We start from the raw sequence: 24,206 nt of genomic DNA on the forward strand, positions 1-24,206 counted from the left end.
TGAAGGAAACATGGAATAAAGTGAATTATGATTTTGATCATCAGGATGGAGTCAGTGCTGTCGGTGCATTCGATGCCGATTCGAGGCCATTCCTCGCCGGAATGGGAATTCTCATTTCCACTCTGCTCGAGCGCATCCTACGGGAGAGAGATCCGAGTGTAATCAGGTAGTCCGCGCTCCACCGGTCAACGTTGGAGGACAAAATATCTCCGTCGTCAATGGATGGAATGCAATGAGGCTGAAAGAGTGGCATCCATTCCCCATCCGACGCACTCCCGAGGCAGAGTCGAAACCCCGCAGAAGTCGAGAGGAGAACCGAAGCTTAATTGACGGGGTCGGAGAGAGTCTCCAACAGAGTCCGGAGGCAACATCGATCTCCAAGCACAGTTTCCTCCCACGTCCACCCCAAGTTCGTCTTCATTTCCACGTCCAGTCTCGTAGGTTTCTCCATTGAACATCGGTGTCTTCAGCGGGATTCAAAATGGGCCGAAAACATGCGAATCCGCTCACCAATCCTCTCCACTATGCCAGTCCGCAGCTGCTGGTGGGACCACCGGCCACCTACGCCGCGGCTCAGCGAAGCCTGACGAGCTATGACTATGGTAAGCTCGTAACTCTTGTCCTCTGCCCCCGGTGGACTGGTCTGCTCCTCTGGTCTGCTCCTCAATATACGGCGATGGAAACAATTTCCTCAGACTTCGATCGCTTTCTCCAGTCTCACTTCCACTCTCACTTTCACTTTCATATTCCCCATCTCGTGCCAACCTCGACGGAAACTAAAGGACCAGAATAGTCATCGTTGGCGCCGGAGCAGCAGGCTGCGTCCTCGCCAGTAAATTATCCGAAGACAAAAATGTGTCCGTTCTCGTCCTCGAGGCCGGTGGCGACAATCGCAAAGTCTTTGAGAGCAAAGTGCCGCTCATGTTCTCGAAATTGTTCCACACCCCGCATGATTGGGACTACTACACAGTCGAACAGTCCCAGTTGGCAAACCGATCTCTTTACTGGCCTCGAGGCAAGATTCTCGGAGGGTCATCTTCCATGAATGCCATGATGTATCACCACTGCTCCCCATCCGACTTTGACGAATGGGCCAACAGGCATGGCTGCAAGGGCTGGAGTCACGCCGATCTGGTGCCTTACTTCCGCAGCATGGAGCGATTCACCCCCCACCCGGGGCGACCTCCCATCGACGCCCAGTATCGGGGGTCCGTCGGTCAGTGGATGACGGGGTATTCCTGGCTTTCGGAGATCGTCGAGAAGGGGTTCCTACCGGCCTGTGCCGATGTGCAGATTCCATCCGTCGCAGATGTCAATACCCACCAAGGTTCGCTGGGGGTGACCCGGTTCCAGACCTTCATCGATCCCAAGGGACAACGCTCCTCTTTGGCAACGGCGTTCCTCACACCGGAAGTCCTGGCCCGACCCAATCTATACGTGGCGTGTAATGTCCACGTGAACCGGGTGCTGTTTGATCAAATTACCACCGAGGAGCCGACGGCGATTGGAGTCGAGCTCCAGAGCACTCGCGGGAGCCCGCGCTTTGAGGTCCACGCCCGACGAGAAGTCATCCTCAGCGGAGGCGCCATCAACACCCCCCAGACACTGCTACTGAGTGGCATCGGGCCGGCCGAGGAGCTGAAGAAGCACGGCATTCCGATCGTCAAGGAGAACAATGCGGTGGGCCGCAACTTGAAAGACCATCTCTGCACCACGCCCATCACCATCAAAGCCAAGGATGGCTATACGCTGGATTACCTAGGCAACGACCTCAAGGCGTTGCCGGCACTCGCACGCTGGTTACTGACCGGTGGTGGCCCATTGACCAGTAACGTGGGCGAGGCTGCCGCCTTCATTCGATCCGTCGACTACAGCTTCCCTCTGGCCATGAATGCGACCAAGGACAACGCGTCCAGCACTAATGCACCAGATCTGGAGATCATCGGAGCACCCATCTGTTTCCTGCATCATGGCGAGGAGAAGCCTCTAAACGACAGTAGCATCTTCACTTTGGTCCCCATTGGTCTTCGGCCCGAGAGTCACGGCACCATCACCCTTCGTAGTCGCGATGTATTTGATCCGCGTAAGTTGCTTCTCCTTTCACTCCCTCTGCGAGCCGAGCTTTAGCCCCCCTCTGCATGCTCAACATCTTTTCACCTGGGAACCATTTCGATCTGATTGGATTATCTTTCTGACCCTCTCGAAACCTAACCTTCCAGCCCTCATCGATCCGCGATACCTCACCGACGAAGGCAACAACGACCGCAACGTCCTCCTCGTCGGCCTGCGCGTCTGTCTCAAAATGATGCAAAGCCCCGCCTTCAAAGCATACTTTGATCCCGTCCCCATCAACGACGACCCCACCTCCTACTGGTGGCCCTACTCCAGCAGCAACCCCGACGCCATCACCGACGACCAACTCCGCCGCTTCATGAACGAAAAGGCATTCACCCTGTACCACCCCGTCGGCTCAGCACGGATGGGCTCCTCGCCCGCCACAAGCGTAGTCGATCCCGAATGCCGCGTGCACGGCGTGAAAGGTCTCCGTGTGATGGACGCCAGTGTCTTCCCCGAACAGATCAGCGGTCATCCTACGGCTCCGATTGCGGCGATGGCGGCCAAGTTGAGCGCAATGATTGCCCACGGGGCTGTGGCGGCCGGTCCGATTCGTGCGAATTTGTAGACCTTTTGTCGGAAGGGAATCGTGGTTTTCAAAGCGTATGCCCATTGTCCTTTTTTTCTTTTTTTTTGTTTGTGTTGGTGTTGAAGTAGCCTGGATCAACCCCCCGGTAAAATGGAAGGAATCGAGAGAATCCAGTTCAACAATCCATTCACAGAACCACCCGAGTATCCAAAGTAGATGGGATATCAGGTAGTTCCGATTTGATACCTTGGAACGACGGGAGAAGAACCTGTGCCCCGTGCTTTAGCGAGTGTCGATTCAAATTATTTCCATTTTTCACATGTTATCCTTAAACTTTGCTTATCAGCCCTGAATATTTCACGATACCGAATTTCGCATGTCCGTGTACGAGGCGAAGATATTCAGAAGTATAACTAACCTTATAGATCACACAGGTTACTTTCATCCATGGCCGGGGCGGGGGCACAGTATATGTCGACAGATAGATGCCAGCTGCGTGCTCGATGAAAGATTGTATCTACCGACAATGTGGAAAACATCAATATCAGTGTGTGCTCGGCGATGGTGGCCAGGGTGGCTGTGTGTCGATTGGATGTCTATCTGATTATCGTATAGAGTGGGATTGATTGTCTGTGTTGAAAGTTCCAGTCGTGGGTACCTTCCATGGGTTACAACGGGGAGGAAGTCGAAGCCCGTTTTCAAACGAACAGGAAACACAGGCATTTCTGTCTCGGAGAGGTAGGTCCTGACATCGTGAGGGCCTGGGCCGATGCCTTTTACTGTAGAGACTTCTGACATGGTGGTCTTATATTTCGACAAGGCTACACGCTCCAACAACTTGTCAGTGACAAGTGTCCACAGGTTATGCCAGCTCGTCCTTGGCGCAGCAAAAGTGTTGTCGATTCGGCGAGACGTGACAGAGGAGACACAGGCATCACTACCAGCAAATACCCGGTCATGTCTCGCTGAGACTCTCGGAAGGACTACAATAAAAAAAAGAGCAAAGAGGAAGGGAAATGCAGTCACAATCAACAGAAGACGTTGAAATGGTGTCAAGATTAAAGTTCTAGTCGCCAATTTTAAAATTAGCCCGAGAGCTACAGACCAAGAGGAAGCCTCTCCCGAGGAGTGAACACGGTCAAGTCGTTCTCCCCTTCCGTGGAGAGGCACAGCAACCAGGCTTCCTCCGAGCCATCACCCGCCCCCTTTCGAGCCTGAAAGGGCATGGGGCCCGCACGCAAATGCGAGACCCGGATGGAGAAACACCACTTGCGGGGGCAACTCAAATGGTGGAATGAAAAAAAAAAGAGGGGGTAGTATGTTTGTTGAAGACGTTCGCTCCGTAAAAAACGCCGAAAAAAAGCTTCCCGTTCCCAGCCGATGAATAGTGGTATCATGTTGAATTTTGTCTTCGCCGTAAGGCCCATCATTTGGGGCGACCATGCAGAATAATGAAACAAGAAAGATGGAAGAGGTGACAGGGGGTGAAGCCGCCCGAGACGTCAATCATCGGGATGGCGGCACCGTGAGTCACGAAGAAAGTGTCGAGATTTTTTTTTGGTATAAGGGTCTATGCAGGTAGGTGCTTTGAGTTGTTGAAAACAAAGCGTACTCGTCACAGTCGTCACAGCGTGGCCGAATTTAGATCGGATAGAGGAACTCCATCTAGAACTTGAGAGGCTTGGGCTTCTCCCAGGAGAAGCTCTGGTTGGTGAAGTGACCGTTCTTGGCGGTCTGGACGTAGATGGGCTTGGCCAAGTCGAGGTCCTTGACAATGACACCGGGACGGAGATCAAAGTTGTTGCGGATGATCTCGACCAACTCGTCGGAAGACTTGGAGCTGGTACCGTAGGTCTCAACGAAGATGGAGAGGGGCTCGGCGACACCGATGGCGTAGGAGAGCTGAACCAGGGCACGGCGGGCAAGGCCGGCGCTGACCAGAGACTTGGCGATCCAGCGCGCAACGTAGGCGGCCGAGCGGTCGACCTTGGAGTAGTCCTTGCCGGAGAAGGCACCACCACCGTGAGCACCCCAGCCACCGTAGGTGTCGACGATGATCTTACGGCCAGTGAGACCGGCATCACCCTGAGGGCCACCGATGACGAAGCGGCCGGAGGGCTGCATGTGGTACACGGTGCGGTCATCGAGCAGGTGGGCGGGGATGACCTTGCGGACAATCTTCTCCTTGAGGACGGCACGGAGCTCCTCAGTGGAGACATCGTCGCTGTGCTGGGCAGAGATGACGACGGTGTCGACACGCAGGGGCTTGACGGCACCATTGTCGTGGGCGTACTCGATGGTCACCTGGGTCTTGGTGTCCGGGAGCAACCAGGGGATGGAGCCATCGTTACGGGCGGCCTTCATGGCAGAGTTGAGACGGTGGGAGAGCAGAATGGTGAGGGGGAGGAGCTCGGGGGTCTCGTCAGTGGCATAGCCGAACATGATACCCTGGTCACCAGCGCCGAGCTTCTCAAGGGCCTCATCGTAGTGCAGACCCTGGGCGATATCGGGAGACTGCTGCTCAATGGCGACCAGGACGTTGCAGGTCTTGTAGTCGAAACCCTTCTCGGAAGCATCGTAGCCGATGTCCTTGATAGTGTTACGGATGACCTTCTGGTAGTCCACCTGGGCCTTGGTGGTGATTTCACCGAAGACCATGATCATACCTGAGGACACATGTTAGATTTGGAGGGACCCAATTTGGATGGGGCACGGAAGGCGGCCGAATGCCCCAAACATGGCGCGAGGGAAAAAAAAAACCTACCGGTCTTGGTGGCAGTCTCGCAAGCGACCTTGGAGAGGGGGTCCTCAGCCAAGCAGGCATCGAGGATGGCATCGGAAACCTGGTCACTGACGGAGGGGGGAAAATGTTAGAATTGGGGGCCATGGGGGGACTGTATCACCATACTGCCTCTTCTTCAGGGGGTAAAAGGACTCACGCAATCTTATCGGGGTGACCCTCACCGACAGACTCGGAGGTGAAGAGGAAAGTGCCCTGCTTGGAGCCGTTTTCGAGAGAACCCATTGTGAAGAATTGACTTGAATAAAAGTCTTTTATGAAGAAGAAGAACGAAAAAAAAGGGGATGAAGGAGGAAAGAAAGGAAAATGGGGAAGAGGAGTGGGAAGAAGGGAAGAAAAGTAAGACTAAAGAGAGGGGGGGGGGGGGAATAATTAGGTGGGGGATTTTTCCTGCGGCCCAGTGGCAGAATAATGGCACAGAGGGGGGAAAAGGCGGGAAAAAAGTACACAAACAGTACGTCTCTTGGTCACACAGATTTAGCGCTGCACGTGGGTACAGGCCAAGTGCTTGAGAATGTGGTCCCGTTGGCTGGGAGTTGGGTCATCATCAGCGAGGGGTATCTTTTTTTTTTCGTGTTTCCGACACATGCTGATAGCCCACACCAGTGCCAGTGTCGAGTTCTTCCTCGTACAATCAGTCCCGGTTTCTATGCCATGCCCTCAATATTTCGTGATTCTCACTATAGCACACTACGTCGCCGTTGAGGGGGCAAGAAGTTAATTTACTTTGTTGGCCATGGTTTCTTTTGATCGATAAACTATAATAGTCTACAAAGAAATTTTTTTTCTGTTTGCCTCCCGCTCCGTACCAGCATTCCTCTCAAAGATCATGAGATACCAATTTGGGGGAGTTTTTTTCTCTTGCTCGGGTTTTCTCGATGGCCACTCACCGCCCGGCCCCTCGCAGAGTGCAGGCCTGCAGCCCCTCTTCTTTCCGACCGATTGCGCCATCCTGCGTATCTGCGCAGGGCGGTCATGAGGCGGTCACGGCGGGCAGTTCTAGACTCTGGTTCCCCGAACGCGGCAACCCACTGAGGTCACTGGACGCCCACCGCCTGCAAATTCTCACTGGCAGTATCTCCGTGACGCGATAAGCTGATACCAGCACCAGCACAAGCCGCCGTCTCTAAAAAAAAAAGAAAAAAAGAAAAAGACCGATAAAAGTCAGAACGACCTTGCGAGCTTGCTGCCAAAAATCATCTGACCCGCGCAACGGGATATAGGGAGCTCAGGTCCGAACCGCGCGATCACACATCCACCATGTCCAAATTCGGTGTTCTGGTGATGGGCCCGGCGGGGGCAGGCAAGACCACTTTCAGCAATGCCTTGATTCAACACCTCCAGAGTACACGCCGCAGCTGCTTCTACGTCAACCTAGATCCTGCCGCCGAGAACTTTGCCTACCAGCCGGATCTGGATATTCGAGAATTGATCACGCTTGAAGATGTGATGGAAGAGCTGGGACTGGGTCCCAACGGGGGTCTGATCTACTGTTTCGAGTTCCTTCTCCAGAATCTGGAATTCCTCAACGAAGCTCTCGATCCCCTCAGCGAGGAATACCTCATCATCTTCGATATGCCCGGCCAGATCGAGCTGTACACCCACATCCCCCTGCTCCCGTCATTAACGCAATTCCTCTCCCGGCAAGGACCCTTGAACATCAACTTGTGCGCCGCCTACCTGCTCGAAAGTACCTTTGTCGTGGACAAGGCCAAATTCTTCGCCGGAACCCTCAGCGCCATGTCCGCCATGTTGATGCTGGAGATCCCTCATGTGAATATCCTGAGTAAGATGGATCAGGTCAAGGATATGGTCTCCCGTCGAGAACTGAGGAGATTCGCCAACGTGGATGTGCAACTACTGCAGAAGGAGGAGGACGATGATGTGGCAGCTGCCGCCAACCCCATGGCGAAAGACGCCCTGATGAGTGGCGGCTCCTTCAATCAACTCAATCGGGCTGTGGCGCAGCTCATCGACGATTTCAGCATGGTCTCCTTCCTGCAGCTGGATGTGTCGGATGAGGACAGTGTGGCAGGCGTCCTGAGCCACATTGACGATGCCATTCAGTACCACGAGGCTCAGGAGCCGAGAGAACCCAAGGACGAACAAGAAGTGAACTACGAGGAGTGAGAAGGGTCCGAGAGCTAGGCCTGAATTAGCAATGCAAGCGGCGTACGGAGAGAACCGTAGAGCCCTTGCCGCCTGCACTCTCAAGCCCCGACACGCATCTCGATATGGGAATGAGGACGTAAATCACATGATATTACCCGGAAGCATTTGTTTGGAGTTTTTGATACGTTTTCTTGTTTTTGGCAGTCTTTGTCGTCAGCTGTCAATCGTGAACGCTCGGCCCTGCAGAGAAACACTCAGACTACTGAAGAGATGCCTGCGCGATGCGCAAACTCGGCATAGTCAATGCAACGATGAATGATGACATTTGAATGGTCTCGCACCAGGCATTTCCGGCTCGGCCCATGCGCTGAACCTGATTCAATTCGGCCGTTCCCTGTAGTTCTTTTTCTCGTAGGAGAGGACGAAACCCTCCCTCTTAAAAAAGAGCTCGCCACACATTCGCAAAAATGAAAAGAAATGCAATTTTCCATATCCCAGATGCACCTTGTCAATCCCAAGCCGAACCACAAAAGAACCAAACGCCCTCGTCACAAAAACCAAATTGAGAACTAATGAAGAACAAAGGCCCCAGCCCAGTAGCGGCCAGCAGCCTCGTGCTATATCTGTACCCCGAAGATCTCTACCACCACCTGCCATTGGCACCACGCTCCTGTGTTTTGATATTCCAACCGGCAGAGTTACCACCACTTGCCCTCCCCCCATTTGCGCCCTCGACCATAAGCCAAACTTGCTCGGCAAATCCCATCGCAAATCCACCCAACCGGCCCGCATCCTGGACTGTCTGCTCCAACCCGAAATTATACACATAGAATCCCACAAATACGACGGATCCCCAGAACACCAACCGCACAAGAAACCGCACCCACCACATCACCCACCAGATCACCAGCCGGCGAATATAATCGAGAATCACCAGAGAGACCACCAAGAGGCCCGCAAGCATGAGACTCGTCATGAGATCTGGCATGGCGGAGAGGCCGAGTGTGGCCGCGAGGAATTGGGAGAATGGACTGAGTATGTACGGTTCGATGATGGTTTCGCGAAGGGTGGAGAGTTGGGTTGCGATATGCGAGTGGGCGCTGGAGCGGAGATAGGTGTATGTGGCGTTGGTGAGGATGGATTGGAGAGGCTCTGGTGAGACATGAAGGAGATTGGTATTAGATTGTGTCTACAACGACCGAGGTTGGGAGCAGCTTGGCTTATGGAATAAAGTGACATACCCGGGAGGTGGTCCATGGCTGCGGTGAATTGGACGGACGGGCTTAAAGAAGGCCTTGAAGTTTGTTCCCGGACGTTGAGTGGCGGTCTGATGTGAGACTGTTTCAATGAATGCAGCAACGGGGAGTCAACTGCAAGACAGCAGGCGTGTCTAGAAAGAAGAGACTCGCGCAAGGACAAATAAGCCGCTTGGATAAGAAAAGTGTTGTTCGTCCGATCTTTGTATAGGGACGTCTGTCCGATAAATTTGCCGATCTGGCAGATAGAATGAGATTTGACTGTGAAACTTGAATAAGAGGCTGGGCAACGACTCAAAAAGCGCGTTGGAAAGAAAATGGAGCTTGTTGTTGGAGTGGAACCGACGGTCTTACAACAGCTCATTGAACAAAGCAACCGCGGCGATAAGACATGTGCAAACTAGACAAACATAATCGCAACAAAGGGCTGGGAGACCGTTGCGGGGCCGCTGGATTTGACGATCATCGAATGACTTGCAGGGTCGGTCTCGAACGAAGCAAAGATCACACTCTTGGTCAGGCACCTGCAATAACAGGAGAATCTGGACTTGGCACCTCCTCAGCACAGAAGGATGATGATAATGATTATATGAATAAAGTAGGACCAATAGGCATAATGTGTATTTACAGCGGAATGGAGGTGGGACGGTCCGCTAAGGGGATGAAGGCCCCGATCCTCACATGCAAACATGCGTGATCGAAACGCTGCATGTGGTATCCAGGGACACAGTACCGAGTATATCAGTTGCCAGTTCCAAAGAACATAAGTCGCAGCCAAGTCGCTTCAAAAGAAGACCAAGACTCCAGGGCATCCGACTGCTCCTTTTATAACAGGGACTCGGGAGCATGCCGCCAAGCCAATGCATATAGATGGGGCAAACAAAATATGTACCACAATGAGGACGGGTGCAGCGAAAAGGGGGGAATGGGTATATATACACGACTGCATCGCCTCCGAGATTGAACATCAGATTACTTGTACAGAGCCATACCAGCCTCACATTACAGATCGGAGAGCTTCCCTCTCAGCCTGAATGTCTGCCTGTAGGCGGCGAGTCTGACGAAGGGCATCATCCCTGGAAGAAAGAACACGCATGCATTAGCCAAATCTCATGGAAGGCGATAAAGGTCCAACATGTGGAGGGAGAACGTCGGAATCACAGTCCGCTGCGCGAGTCGGACTGGGAGAGAGAAAAGGCAAATCTTACCTGTCAGATTGCAGCTGCGCCACATCAATCTGGGCACGGTTCATCCGTCCCACAACTTCCTCCATTTCCATATCAACCTCGTAAACGGCCCTCTCGAGCGCCTTGACATGCTTCTCTAGAACTTCAGCGCGGACAACGCTCGCCAGAGGAACACCCTCACCGCTGGTGGTCACGTCCAGACGGGGTGACCGGCCGCCAAACGGAGTGCTCGGTGGTCGAGGCGACAATGCGACGGGCGTACGACTGCCGGCCTTCATGCGGAGGAGCTGGGCATTGTGGTTCTCCTGCAGCAGGCGGACCTCTTCCTCATGCTTGCCAAGTTCCTCCTCGGAATGATTCTGAGCGTTGAGGAGGTTATCTTCCAACTCCCTCATTCGACTCTGGAGAATGTTGATGCGCTCAACGGAGATTCGCTGGTCACGCTCACCCTTGTCGATGGCGGCTGCCAGACGACTCCGGAGAGAGTTGTTGATTTGGAGTTGATGTTGGACATGATGGGCAAGCTCATCGCTGCGAGCCGAAATTGCTTCCGTGCCAGCAGTATCACCATCCGCCTCGACTTGTTGTCTTTCCACCTGGAACTGTTCAAATGCCGACTCCAAGGACGATGATGTCACCATCACCTCGTCAAAGCTTCCTTGTTCGATCTCACCCTGTTCAGGGACAGGCGTATCATGCTCTAGAAGCAACGCCCGAAGAGAACCCGTCTCTTGCTTGGCACGGTCCAGATCCATCTTCAGACCCGCAAGATTCTTCTCGCACTGCCATTTACTGTCCAGGGCATCCTCGGCGCGCCCTCTGAGGTGAGATACCTCTTCTCTCAAGTTGCGCACCTCTCTCTCATAACCCATCTTGCGCGGCGGAGTGGCTTTCTTCGCCCGCTGGAGCTCTGCTTCAAGGACGCGAGTATGCTTGATGAATTCCCGCTCCTGGAATGTCTGTCGATGTAAGAGACTTCGTACTGTTCGGTGGAGGGCATCACGTTGCGCTTCGATATCTTTAACCTTGTCGACAAGCGACTCGCGAGTTTCCCGCTCCTTGGGCCCAGAGACTGAGTTTGAGCGGGACAACGAGCCTGAGCGAGCCAGCCCACTGGTGGGTTTTCGTGCGAGTGAGTTGGATCGAGAGAGGCCGAATGTCGAATGACGTTTTACCCTGAACCCGTCCTCCTCGGGAATCGAAGCGAACCGACCACCTTGCAACTGAGCTAGTGAAGCGTTCTCATTCTTCAAAGCCTCGATCTCTTCAATATATCGCTGCCGGCCTGCATCGGAGAACGCGCTTTCCTCCTTCGCCACGCCACGCTCGCTCTCCAATTGTTGTGCCAGCACGGCGTTCTCGGTCTGAAGGGCTTCCATGCCCGCGATCAGTCGCTGTGTTTCTTCCGCAGTTGTCACATTGTTATCACGGAATTCACGCTCCTGACGTAATTGTTCAGCAAGTGCATGGTTCTCGCGTGTCAGAGCCTCAACATTTGCAACCAAACGCTCAGTCTCTTCGGCAGCTGACGTGTCAATAGCACGGACTTGCCGCTCGTGTTGCAACTGTTGCATCAGAGAAGCGTTTTCACTTTTCAATGCTTGCACATCCGCCATCAGTCGTTCAATTTCCGCGGGATCGTTGACAACGACAGCGGGGGTTGCTTGCGTACTGCGGAGCTTTTCCGCAAGCGAAGCATTCTCTGCTCTCAAAGTCTCGAGCTCCTCCATCATGCGCTGTACCTCGGCGGCGGGAGCGCTGTCCTGCATGCCCTCCCGCTCACTGTTGAGTTGATGCGCAAGCGAAGCGTTCTCCACTGTCAGTGCATCGAGATCGTCCATTAATTGTTGCGTCTTAGCGGCGATGGGACCTTGACCGTCCCGAAGGATATCCCTCTCATTCCGCAACTGTTCCAGCTCAACGCGCATCGCGGTAAGCAAGTCTTCAAAATTGTCTTTCGATTGTCGCTCTTCCAAGAGCTTTCGTCGCGTGTTGTCCAATGCACTCTCCAGTTCTTTTGATTTTGAAGACAGATCAGACAAATCAGTTCGTTCCCGACGAAGCTGCCATGCCGTTTAGTCAATCGTCCACCTTCAGTCGTCACCCATAGTATCTTATCTCTACTCACCTGCTGGACTTGATTCTCCAGAATCTGCACATGAGACTCTGACGCGGTTCTTTGAATCCGTTCTTCCTGTAGTCTGAGCGAGAACTCTGCCTTCAACTGCGCTCGTTCCTGTTCCGCCGCTCGGCGAACTTTTTCCATATCTTCCTGGCGATCCGGACCATATCGAATTGAACTGGTACCCGAGTCGGAGAAGTAGTCACTCGTGCGGCGATTGATTTCAGGTCCTTCGGTCTGCAGGCGCTCAATCAAGTCTTCCAGCTCCATTTCGCGGCGAATGGACCCCGCCAGCTCCGAGCTGACCTCGCGCAACTCATTTTCGAGATCGTTGAGCTTTGATGCGAATACAGCTTCATGGGTACTCAAGGTCCCCACCGATGGCGTCCGGACCGGTGGCCCAAATCCGGAACCTTTGATATCGTACGAGGGAGGTCTCACAGGCACATTCGCTAGTGGGGGCATGGGAGAAGGCATAGGGGAACGACCGCCGTCCGAGATCTCTGTGCTGGAGGATTCAGCGCCGGGAGAGTCAGGGGTAGCAGCCTTCCAGCCGAAGAAAGAGCTGATCTTGTTGCCGGGCGTTTTAGGCTGTCGAGGATCTGTGTGACCGATAGGCATAGACATGGACCGCTGATCAAGGTCAATCTTCATGGGGTGTTTTTGACTTGATGAAGGATGCAAAGCCATACTCGTCACGCGACGTTGGGGTGGGGGCGGCGAATTGAGTATGGGAATAAATGGCTCACTCAACAAACGATTATGGAGAGGTGTTCCGAGGCCGGTGCCATTCGTGAATTGATGCTCGTAGTCTTGGTCGAAGTAGTCAACGCTCTCGTCGTCGTCGTCACCGTCTCCGTCCCCTACCACCGATCTGAGATATGAGGCAGTTGATACGGTATCTATTCGGAGAGGTTTGGAAGGCGGCCGGCCGCGGGAGTACCTGAAATAGTGCGAGATGGGTCAATGGTGATTGATCCTTCCACTGATTGCAGAAACGAGCTGCGTGGGTGAGCCACAACCAGATTGTCCCGGCTGCCGCTTGGAGAAGGCAGCCAAGGAAAGAGCGTCTCGAGAGGCCCTTCCGGGGACCATTGAGTTGGAAGGTTCAAAAAACAGAAAGAGGAGGTATGCACTTGGAGTCTACAAATTGATTGAAGCGTCTCCCCAGCACCAAGGGCCAACACGAATAGGAAGAGGAATTGGGACGAAACGAGAGCGAGACATACCTATTCGAATGACTGTCCACTGATACAGGAGAGTCAACTCCCGCGGGAGACGAAGGCGAGATTGAGTCGACACCAGCTGCGGAGCTGACGGTCCTTTCTTTGATCGACAGCGGAGATGACAGATGGGCTTTCTCGGTCACTGCGTCGGCATGCTGGTCGTGTGACGGGGGCGGGACGGGTTTTCGATGCAGCGAGGCTCGAGATTGTGTCTTTGCTGCTAATTGATCATGGGTTTGACCAGCACCCGAGGAGAGACGCCGGTGTCCCGAAGCTTGCGACGAAAGGGGTCGAGGAGAGGTGTGGGAGTAGTAGTCCAAGCCCGAGGAAGACGAGGTACTGGCGAGGGAGGTGACGGAGTAACGGCTCGTTGGGGTATCTGGGGGTGGGGTGATAGTGGCCGTCGTCACTCGGGTGGTCACTGTCGTCGCCGATGTGTCATGGAAGGTTGTAGACGAGCGATAGGGAATGGCACCTGAAGACCGAGAAGCGGGAGAGCCGCTCCACGCAGCGGTCACTGGATGAGGAGATGCCATGAAAACAGCCTAGCGTGTGTATCAAAATATAGCCATCGATCGACAGCCCATGCCGATATTCACGAGACAAAGAATAGGGAACGGACTATAGGGGATTAGTGGGAAAATTCAGGGGGGGGAGAGAACAACCACGGGCAGACAAAGAGGGTAAGAATTGGCAGGCGCTTTGGGATGAGGGGGTGGTTTCTCCAACGTGCAACGGGAACTGATAGTGGTTGAACAGTCTCTTGGCTGGCGACTACCAACGACAATCATAAGACGCCAGCACTCGGAACAATTTCCTTGCCCCCAAATAAGAAAAAAGACACCAGAAATCTCCGAAAATGAAGAAAAAAAAAGTACGTCCCGAACGGGACACCAGAAAATGTCAAGAAGAGAAAAAGGGTCGAAAAAAAAGGAGAATATGGAAAAGGGGAAGGCCGCTTTGCCGGACGCTAGTACCGGACGGAGTAACTCTAAGTTACGCACAGCGGGGACAGAAGCGGTTCGTCGGAGCCAGAACGAACACCTGAGCAGCAAGTGGCCAATGTGCCAACGTAATTCCAGGTAGAACGTGATGACTGGGTCGAAGTTCTCAGAGTTGCTGGTCTGGCTCAACTGCGAAACACGGACTTTTTCTTCTTTTTTCATAATCCGAATGTTCCCATTGTCGGCCCTGGGGGGGTGACTCGAGCGGACACCCGCCACAGAGCGGAAGGCTGGTGTTTTGGTCTCTGTGTGAATGGGTACACCTGTTTTCAGATCCTTTCTGTGTCTTGGATCCGTCCTGTGTCTCGAATACTCCCGCTGCAGATGCATTTTCCGCCCAGGCCCATCTACAGTACTGAATAGTGAGTACAGTGAGCGGTAAGGCGCTGTCCAGGGGGGGAGGGAACAAGATGGACGAAGCAGAGCCCAGATCTGACGGGCAGTGGGCGTTTGGGCGTGCAGCACCAAATTTTAGCGCCTGTAACCCAGATCAGCAAAGCGTGAACATTGGACCGATCCACCGCCCCACCTGGACGGGAGAGACACTGAGGCGAGGCCGTGAGGGAGCATCGAACTGCTGTCGATGTCTCTCGATGGAGGTTGGACGAGCCCACTCTGATTGGCAGGGAGTCACCCAATCGTCCGCTGCCACCAAGTCCTTGAGTCTTGATTCTGGCTTCTGAGAGGCCGAGAGGTCTCCCTAAGACCAGAGCGATTCGCCCAGGGCGGCGCGCCGACGTGATCGACAGTGCTTGCCGATGAACGTGTTGAAGGGGCATTTGAGTTCTGGCCTGGGTGATTAGATGGGGTAACACATTTGAACGATCACCTGCGATATATGAGTGAAATACGTAGACACGAACCGTACCTTTCTCAGACACGATCAGAGCTGAACTGGAGACGTGCAACGCGCCATTCAGACCGTCGGCTCTCCCCTTTTCCCAATGATTGTCACGAGTGCCCACGTCTCGCTCGAGGCCTGTTTTTTTGCTGCTTTTTCTTTGTTTTTAGGACGTGACGAACTCGGCAAAGAGAGGAGAGGAAGAGCCCCATCTCACGGTGGCAGGCTGAGTGCGGCGACTCAAAATAGAAGCAGGGATCACTAGTTTTGACTCTGTCACCTCTATGGTGGTCCATTTCCATGGTTCATCTGCCCCTTGAGTCGTGAACTCACGACCCTGGCTGGGGTAGTCTGGATGAACGGACTCGAGGAGAGCAAGTAGGATGCTGGTCCGACCCGCGCCGGTGGAGAACTGGGGGCGTGCAGTTCAGGGGTAAGACGGGTAAGGTTACAGCCAGGTACCCAAGCAGTACCTGGCTGGGGCAGAAGAGCTGGGAGAGTTACTTGTCACCTACATCTGCAGTGCTGTATTCTCCATTCAGCCCTTCGAGGTCGGTTCCAGGTTTACTTGCGACCCTCTTCTCTCATGCAAGGCTGGTCGAATTCCGACTCACTTATATCAAACCATCTCATGCAGCTCATCTCCACCCAACCTTGCAACCCACGCGCGGACGGAAGCTGACGCAAGACGAACCTCCCAATAATCGAAGATCTTCAGGAGGGCCACGGAACAAGGTTCAGAAGAGGGACTGAGCGCTCAATTCTCGACTGCACGCCATCAGAGACGGAGCTCAGTGTTGAAACCGACCCGAAGGCGACTGCTGAGGCCCGCCGAAATGAATGATGCGCGCAGGTATATCCAAACACTACGAGCAGTACCCTTGGTCACTTGCACCCTCGACTCGTTCACCTTCACACAGAAGATCTCACTCTCACCTCAATGATGTATGATAGCTTTCTTGCCGGCACACTGCTTTTGCACACAATCTCTTTTTTTCTTCCAGAATTACTAGTCTGTAGAAATGATCAAGACCAGATATTCCCAAGTCTAATACGCCTCCACCGATCCTCCACTATCTTTTCCATCGTCCCTTTATTAAGGGGCTTCTTCACTGGGCTTTCACTTCATTCGAGTTTTCATCCATCTCTTCACTGTCGATATCGACGGGTCTCCTGATCCTTTTTGCTCTTCCACCCTCGTAGGTTCGATTTTGACGCCCTGGACCACATCTGCTGTCACGTTCAATGTTTAACACCCGATCGAGATTACTGCACGCATTTTCCAGCGGCCAGTACCCTCCTCTGTCTCCCATCGTAGCCTCGATCATCACCTTCCATGACGACCATTGACTTGATTCAATGGTAGGAGCGCACATCTCGGATTGGCCAAACAGCGGTGAACGTGCCGTCCTCACATGCAGCTTGAGATGTGTGCATCGACTCCATCGAGGGCTAAAGCGTAGCGCCGGGGAGAGGCGCCAGAAGTGGTCCACTCGGGTTGACCATTCCCAGAAGGGAAACAAAAATTATTTGCTTACCAGAGTATCCAACTTGACTTTTGGTGGTATCGGACGTTTCTGAGCAGGTTCATTTATTTGGTCTCCACCTGCTGTCTGCTTCATCTGGAGATTTGCTTTAAGTCGAAAGTGGTTTGTTTTGTGCCGCCAAACAAACGCTCGAAAAGGGGCAGCTTCAAGGACTTGGGGGTACATGTTTTATTCCAGACATATTGGTACTGCCGATTCAGTAGAATTCTGTTGAATGATGACTTGTTAATGAATCTAGGCTCTTGGTGATTTTCATATTGACGGATGACTTTCTGCAGTCGATCATCCTGGCTGCTTCCAATCAATGCATATCCAATCCACTTTAGTACGTACCTGTGACAATCCAGTTCGCCCCCCGGCCGACGCCGAAGGATTCATCACCATCTCGATGGACCCCCTCTGAAACATTCTTCAGAAATATGGCTACATGACTCAGGGTCCGAATCGAATTGTAAACTAGTACCATCCTGTCGATGGCATGCAAGCAGCCCAGTTTAAAGCATACACAATTCATCCTCGGAGAAAATCTACTTCCACTAAACCACTAGACCGATTGAAAGGTATACCTGACGGAAATACCGCCCGCGATGAAAACAAAGACGAGACTGCGGTATCCGGATCAATTGAAAGAGGCGGGGCTCGGGCAGGATCTTGATTAGGTTAGCAATGTTATGTTTTTTTTGACATCACAATTTTTCACATGATTGACAATTCTGCTAGTTCCTCGATATGGCAGAATCATCAATCTCCTTTGGCTTGAGCAGTTGGGAGACAATCTAATTTCGTAACATTTCAGCCTTCCAACCACTCCTACATCAATCAAGTCCAGTATGATCGATCTTGCTCGTGGCATCTTCTCGTTTGCCCCTTATTCTGACTGTATAAATCAATGGATTCATACCGTCAACGCCATTAGTTGTTATGCATCGATATTGATCATATCGACGTGGACCCACTCAAGCTCCTCAGACCTGACCAATAGTCGTGGGCAGCCGGGAAGGCATCTAGACTCCAGCCCAGTTGCGCCATCCCCCTTCACCAAGTGGACCACATCCATGAAAAACTGTCGCGCAGCGGGCTTGCACGAGCACTATGGATGCATCTCGGTCTTTCTCGAAGTCTTGAGCGGGGCCAGGCGAAGACGCTTCATATAGATGAATCAGAATTGGTTCTTTTGTGAATCTCGCTGGAAAAAAAAAGTTTGCACACCTGTGCCGCGGACAATTTATCGAGGCACAGCAGGGAGTGTTCTCAATCACAAATTGGAACCTACGTATCAGAGGTAAAAAGTGACATGAGGGCTGAGAGGGGAGCGCAGCATGTAGCTCCATGTGAGACTTAATTTGGGTATCTGGCCGAGGCTCACTTGCGTAAAGTTCCCTGAAAAGATACTGTGCCTTTTGGGCTTGCAAGAGCGGTAAATAGGAGAGTTCATATTGACATATTCTCAGGTAGATCTTGAAACAAGTCATGGAAATCACGATGCAATGCGCCCAGGCAAAAATTCCGATCGAAGCACCGAATTCATTATTTCCCAAACCGGACGGCGTAAAGGGTCCCCCTGTACGAATAGAGGACAGAAAGGGGGGGGGGGGGGGGGGGGAAGAACAGACCCTAATCATCCCCTGTGCACTCTGTGAAGACCTGCTCGCACGGCGAAATAACCACCAATAGCCAGGAGACTTGCTGCACCAGCGTATAGCGTCGTATCACTTACATAACTCTCCTCACGAACTCGTCCGACGTGAGAGCTCTTCTTGCTCTTCACGAGATATTCTCCCGAGCCCTGGACAATATAATCATCCCACAACACCTTTGACAGATTCTTCTGATAGTCGACTACGGTGCCTGACCAGTTATTGGTAATGACACCATCATCTCTCTTATACCAGCTGTTGCACTTGGGATCCGCAAAACTACTCTTTCGGAGCAGAGCCTGGATCCTGTCGTTGAATTCTTTCACCACCTCTGGCTTAGGCATAATTGCAACCGCTTTGCCGAGCTGTCGACACCGAATCACTTCGCTGACGAGGGCGTTGAGATAGCGTGACTGAGCTTCGATCATGAGGATGATGGAGTTGTGGCCTAGATTCCGAATCAGCATCGTCACAGTGGATGACTACCACCCGTTGCAAGGGCAATATGAGTACATAGTGAGGTGCTTACCAAGATTAGTGTTTGGCCCATAGAACATTCCAAAGTTGGGCATGTCTTCCACCGTGACGCCGTAGTAGGCTCGAGCCCCATCTTTCCAAACGTCTCCAACCGGACGACCGTTCGCACCATAAACCTGAATCGGATACATGAAATCGACCGTCTTAAAGCCCGTGGCGAGAACAATAAAGTCAAATTCCTTGACACCCGCACCTTCAATCTCGATACCATTCTTGGTGATCCGATTGATGTGTCTGGTCTCCAGGTCCACATTGTCACGGGCCAATGTAGGATAGTAATCATCGGTGATGATCACTCGCTTGCATCCGGGGGCGTAATCGGGCGTGAGAGTCTTCCACAGCTCAGGCTTATCGGCCAACTGTGTCTCCAGAAGGTCTTTGCATCCGTCCCGGATGACCTGCGCCCACTGCGACTCGTTGTCAAAAACGGCATCATGGAACTCTTCTCTATATTCCATTTGCGATGCTCGCTTGCGCCAGCGAAGAGGCGGGACATAGGTCAGGAGGGCCCGTTGGAATGCAGAGATTGGTGCATCCAGTCGAGGCAGCACCCAATTGGGGGTCCGCTGAAAAACAGTCAAGTGCGATGCAGATGGCGCGATTTCGGGAATGATCTGTGCCGCGGTCGCTCCTGCAGGGTTGAAATTCAATCAAACCATATGTTAGTCTCATTGACTCTAGTAGGCAGGGTGAGGAATCGATTTCGAAAAAGAAATTACCGTTTCCGATCACTGCAATCTTCTTGTCCTTGAAATCATAGCTCCAGTCCCATCGGGCTGAATGCATCACACGTCCCTCAAAGTCTTCGAGGCCCGGAATATCGGGATATCGAGGAATATTAAGCTGACCCACGGCGGAAATCAAGAAGTCCGATGAAATGACATAGCCATTGGTGAACTCGCTGTCCTTTTGACCTGAGATTTTGACGGCGACCTTCCACTTGGAAGTTTGGTCGTCCCAACGGGCCTCTTCAACCGCTGAATTGAATCGGATATGCTTATAAAGACCCCATTTTTGCGCAACCCCGACGAGATATGCCTGTCTTCGCGTCAGAAAGATCCTTTTGAACTCCAATGAGAACAGCTATTGGGGGGGGGGAGGCAGAGAATTGAAGCCCTGATTGACATACGTAAATTTCTTCCTGGCCGGGGTACTCGCGGGTCCAGCTGGGATTTTGTTCAAAGGAGTAACTATACAAGGAGCTCCAGACTGTTGAATTTCAGCACATGGTATCATCTTATGCTACCATTAACTCCCATGAACCCATGGGTGAGCACGTGCGAGATCGAAGGCAACCGGCTTACCATCACAGCAGCATCCCGGATACTTTTGATCACTCCATGTTCCGCCGATACTGCTACTCTTTTCGAGAATCACAAAGTTGCGACAGTTGTTCCGCTTGATCAAGTCAATGGCCATATTCATGCCTGAACAACCATTAGCGAAGTTATTGAGCAGCAGTCTTTTCCGAGAGGTGCTTGAGGCCCGCATACCAGAGATTCCGGCTCCAATAATGACGACTGTCGCATTTGTAAAGTCTTTGTTCCCTACTGGGAGACGAAGCTCAGGTGTTGCAGGCATTTTTGATGCAGGTAGAGAAGGCAAACAAGTCAATTCTGCAAGGGCGAAGAAAAGAAACTGAAAACGTGGACGACTGGAACTGAAAAGGTTTTTTTATTACTAGCCCTGGTGGAGTGTCCAAAAGGCTTCGCCGTTGACGGGCAATGATCGACTGTGTAGTTGTCAATGCATAAGCACGGTAATTATGTATCCATTGCCCCCTCATGCAGCAGCCAAGCGCCAAACGATCCTGCCAATGAAGGGACTCAACTCAAGAGCTAAAAATCATTGATATTCAGCTGGGCCCCTCACAGGTACTCGTGCGACCAATCTTCGAGCACGGAAAAAAAGCACTTAGGTCTCAGTCTATACTCGTTCCATCGTCCGCCAAGAAGGTCCGTCAGCATCCGTCGAAGTTGCAGCAGCGGATCTAATGTACCCTCTTCCACGTGAGCTTTGAGATGGTTGTTACTCATCAGCAGATATGAGGCCAGTATTTTACTGTTGTTGTTGAAAAATGACCAAAATATTGGAAAAATATATCCTCATACATTCCGGCAATTCAACCCAGTGGTGCGCATAATTCTTGTGGATCGCCACGGCCCGTACTCGGCTCAATGGCAGGAGGGGGTGCGGGGAAAATGGAGGTTACGGTACCTCGGTCACTCGCCGAGGTAAGTCGGATTGATTATATAATAAAAAAGATAAATGAGCCAAATCAAGCAAATCGTTGTCGAAGGAGCCTTTTTGGCTCAGAAGCACGGGAGAGGAAACGAAGGACCATCAAAGCTAAGGGAGTTCGACCCCCTCTCTCTCGGCGGTTCTTAGAATGTATTGCTTGACCTTCATCATTCACACATGAGCGGTTAGGAGCAGTATCACTGACAGCAAAACGGGACGGGCCAATCGCAAAAGAGATTGATATGTCAGGTACTCACCTTGTCATCTGGAACCAAATCAATCGCTAGGTGGCCGTCTGAATCACGCTTCTCCGCGTCGGCACCGGATTTTAAAAGTAGGATTGCAGCGTCACCGTGTCCCTCAGAGATAGCATGATGCAAGGCCGTTAGGCCATCGTTATCGGTCGCATTCACCGGGCTCTTGCCCTCGTCCAAGAGCATCTTAATAATGGGTACGGACCCAACCGCCGCAGCTCGGTGGAGAGGCAACTGGCCACGGACATCTTTCACTCGAGCGCTACATTTGTTGGCTAAGAGAGTCCGCACCGTCGAGATATTGGACTTGGAACTAGCGAAATGCAGGGCATTCTGTGATTGGTCAGCAAGGGCAAAAGATAGATTTCTCTTTTTTCCCCATTCGTCGATGGGAATTCCTTACTTGGCCATTATTGCTTTTGATTGTCACATCGGCCCCTTTGCGGAGGAGCAACTCAATGACTTTGTCGCCTTCGGCATCCTTCAGGCTTGCTGCGATCATGAGCGGTGTCCATCCCAGACCATCCTGCATAGATACGTGTCAGATCGAAGATCAAAATTGCGAATATGATACCAGGATACTAATTTAAGCAATGCGCCTGTCCGCCTGGAATGAGACTCACCTCTACATCAGGATCAAAATTCTGGCTGGCGACCAATAGCTCCACAATAGGTAGTCGATTGTAGGCTACCGCCCAGTGAATCGGCAAGCGGTTGTCATCGTCCCTGACACGAGCAGCTTTGGGATTTCCCTAAGCACAGAGGTTGATTGGTTAATTTTCACGCCATGCATGCAGTTGGAAAAATCCCTCTTTGCGACTAATTTGGCACTGTGTTCGGTGGGACGCATGGCGCGGGATGTATGACGCCAAGTATACAAGAGCAAATACTCACGCTCAACAAGGACTCCGCAACTTGGGCTTTGCGTCTCATTAGCGTTGACTGAATCGAGACATGGCAAGTCAAACTTACTTTGGCCCTCTCGAGCTGCCTCGTGCAGCGGAAATTTGACGTTCTGATTGGGGTCCATCTCGTTGAATGGGTTTGAAGGTGGAGTGACTGCAGTTGAGATAAGAGCTACGATAAGTGAGGGAAAGGCCGACGGGTGTCGGCGCATGAGCCCGGAAACCTCAGGCAACAAGGCAAGAAAACTTCTGATGTGGAAGAATCACGTCCTGGCCCAATGCCAGGCGGAAATCCACTGTCGCGGAACGAGCTTTGAAAGGAAGCAGCTTGTCAAATTCCCATTTTGAAGCGGTCGCATCTACTTGGTGGTATTCTTTCGTACTCGTCATTCGGCGATAGGTCACGGGAGAAACACGACTGGGGGAAACTCCCAATCTCTGCGCGTGGACACCGCTGGCGACAATTCGATTGCTTCATCCGCAACATCTACGAATCTTCGTCACAGACATGGACACCTTACCTTCCCGAACGGCCGATGAGGCTATCCGTGCCTCCGCAAAGCGTACCGCCGATCTTTTCGGAACAGAATATTTGATGGTCACACCGACGACTTCGACGGACGGCTCAATCGGCGTGTCTTACCGACGGAAAGCAGAGTATCAAGATGTCATCGAGTTGCCCCCCGCCTTGGCAGAGAAGCAAGCCAAAGCTGCCGCGGGACGTACGAAGCGCCCTAAGATTCAGCCCGCACAGGCTCAGGGATCCGGAGATGGCAGTGGTGCTTCAATGGCCCTTGTCAGGCGACCTGGTGGCGCTGGCGCTGGCGCCGCGGCCACGGAGGACCAACCCAAGAGCTTGATCCAGAGACCTTCTGCCACAAAACAACAACGACCGGACTGGCACGCGCCATGGAAGCTAATGCGTGTCATTTCTGGACATCTGGGATGGGTGCGAGCTCTGGCGGTGGAGCCTAACAACGAGTGGTTTGCCAGCGGTGCTGGCGACCGCACCATTAAGATTTGGAATCTGGCGACGGGTGCTTTGCGATTGACATTGACTGGCCACATTTCCACCGTGCGTGGCCTCGCAGTGTCTCCTCGGCATCCCTACCTCTTTTCTTGCGGTGAAGACAAGATGGTCAAGTGTTGGGACTTGGAAACAAACAAGGTCATTCGCCACTACCATGGTCATCTCAGTGGTGTGTACACCTTGGCTTTGCATCCTCGTCTTGACCTCTTGGTGACTGGCGGTCGTGATGGTGTCTGCCGAGTGTGGGACATGCGCACCCGAAGCAATGTCCACGTCCTTTCCGGTCACAAGGGCACTGTGGCCGACATTCAGTGTCAAGAGGCCGATCCCCAGGTCATTTCCGGCTCACTGGATGCCACAGTCCGTCTATGGGATCTGGCTGCAGGAAAATCCATGGGCGTCTTGACGCATCACAAGAAGGGAGTTCGAGCGCTTGCTACCCATCCTACCGAGTTTACCTTCGCCAGTGCGAGCACCGGCAGCATCAAGCAGTGGAAGTGCCCAGAAGGTGCTTTTATGCAGAACTTTGAGGGCCAAAACGCCATCATCAACACCCTCTCAGTCAACGATGAGAATGTCATGTTCTCTGGTGGTGACAACGGCTCCATGTCATTCTGGGACTGGAAGACCGGATACCAGTTCCAATCCATTGATACGATGGCACAACCAGGCTCACTCGAGGCTGAAGCTGGAATCATGGCCTCCACATTTGACAAGACTGGTCTCCGTCTCATCACAGGAGAGGCTGATAAGACCATTAAGATCTGGAAGGAGGATGAGAATGCTACCCCGGAGACTCATCCAGTGACATGGGCGCCAACGCTTGGCAGACAACGCTACTAGAGGTCGCCGAGCTTCCTTAT

At 52.6% G+C, this 24,206-nt stretch overlaps 9 protein-coding genes across 9 annotated transcripts; 3 read left to right on the forward strand and 6 right to left on the reverse strand.

Annotated features, from left to right (window-relative positions):
- Positions 1-481: 481 nt before the first annotated feature.
- Positions 482-2,683, forward strand: POX_d05564 (uncharacterized protein; the record flags this gene model as incomplete). Its single annotated transcript, XM_050114406.1, has 3 exons — positions 482-602; positions 794-2,083; positions 2,220-2,683. The coding sequence occupies 3 exons, from the start codon at positions 482-484 to the stop codon at positions 2,681-2,683; spliced, it is 1,875 nt and encodes a 624-aa protein (XP_049969357.1).
- A 1,155-nt stretch (positions 2,684-3,838) lies between these two features.
- POX_d05565 (uncharacterized protein) lies at positions 3,839-4,087 on the reverse strand (the record flags this gene model as incomplete). Its single annotated transcript, XM_050114407.1, has 1 exon — positions 3,839-4,087. The coding sequence occupies one exon, from the start codon at positions 4,085-4,087 to the stop codon at positions 3,839-3,841; it is 249 nt and encodes an 82-aa protein (XP_049969358.1).
- A 222-nt stretch (positions 4,088-4,309) lies between these two features.
- POX_d05566 (S-adenosylmethionine synthase) lies at positions 4,310-5,669 on the reverse strand (the record flags this gene model as incomplete). The annotated part of the gene is made up of 3 exons (XM_050114408.1): positions 4,310-5,310; positions 5,409-5,494; positions 5,584-5,669. 3 exons carry the CDS (start codon positions 5,667-5,669, stop codon positions 4,310-4,312), a joined length of 1,173 nt encoding a protein of 390 aa, XP_049969359.1.
- A 1,035-nt stretch (positions 5,670-6,704) lies between these two features.
- Positions 6,705-7,574, forward strand: POX_d05567 (GPN-loop GTPase 3; the record flags this gene model as incomplete). Its single annotated transcript, XM_050114409.1, has 1 exon — positions 6,705-7,574. The coding sequence occupies one exon, from the start codon at positions 6,705-6,707 to the stop codon at positions 7,572-7,574; it is 870 nt and encodes a 289-aa protein (XP_049969360.1).
- Positions 7,575-8,196: 622 nt separating this feature from the next.
- POX_d05568 (uncharacterized protein) lies at positions 8,197-8,813 on the reverse strand (the record flags this gene model as incomplete). The annotated part of the gene is made up of 2 exons (XM_050114410.1): positions 8,197-8,708; positions 8,798-8,813. The coding sequence occupies 2 exons, from the start codon at positions 8,811-8,813 to the stop codon at positions 8,197-8,199; spliced, it is 528 nt and encodes a 175-aa protein (XP_049969361.1).
- A 996-nt stretch (positions 8,814-9,809) lies between these two features.
- Positions 9,810-13,883, reverse strand: POX_d05569 (uncharacterized protein; the record flags this gene model as incomplete). Its single annotated transcript, XM_050114411.1, has 4 exons — positions 9,810-9,888; positions 10,021-12,062; positions 12,128-12,995; positions 13,351-13,883. The coding sequence occupies 4 exons, from the start codon at positions 13,881-13,883 to the stop codon at positions 9,810-9,812; spliced, it is 3,522 nt and encodes a 1,173-aa protein (XP_049969362.1).
- A 1,475-nt stretch (positions 13,884-15,358) lies between these two features.
- On the reverse strand, positions 15,359-20,494 carry POX_d05570 (FAD-binding monooxygenase ktnD; the record flags this gene model as incomplete). The annotated part of the gene is made up of 7 exons (XM_050114412.1): positions 15,359-15,604; positions 18,457-18,824; positions 18,906-19,544; positions 19,633-19,951; positions 20,043-20,122; positions 20,218-20,340; positions 20,407-20,494. The coding sequence occupies 7 exons, from the start codon at positions 20,492-20,494 to the stop codon at positions 15,359-15,361; spliced, it is 1,863 nt and encodes a 620-aa protein (XP_049969363.1).
- A 905-nt stretch (positions 20,495-21,399) lies between these two features.
- Positions 21,400-22,438, reverse strand: POX_d05571 (uncharacterized protein; the record flags this gene model as incomplete). Its single annotated transcript, XM_050114413.1, has 5 exons — positions 21,400-21,741; positions 21,812-21,934; positions 22,032-22,160; positions 22,303-22,328; positions 22,381-22,438. The coding sequence occupies 5 exons, from the start codon at positions 22,436-22,438 to the stop codon at positions 21,400-21,402; spliced, it is 678 nt and encodes a 225-aa protein (XP_049969364.1).
- A 383-nt stretch (positions 22,439-22,821) lies between these two features.
- On the forward strand, positions 22,822-24,186 carry POX_d05572 (Pre-mRNA-splicing factor prp46; the record flags this gene model as incomplete). The annotated part of the gene is made up of 1 exon (XM_050114414.1): positions 22,822-24,186. One exon carries the CDS (start codon positions 22,822-22,824, stop codon positions 24,184-24,186), a length of 1,365 nt encoding a protein of 454 aa, XP_049969365.1.
- Positions 24,187-24,206: the final 20 nt, after the last annotated feature.

The sequence above is a fragment of the Penicillium oxalicum genome, chromosome IV (assembly GCF_001723175.1).
Source record: "Penicillium oxalicum strain HP7-1 chromosome IV, whole genome shotgun sequence".
Lineage (NCBI taxonomy): Eukaryota > Fungi > Ascomycota > Eurotiomycetes > Eurotiales > Aspergillaceae > Penicillium > Penicillium oxalicum.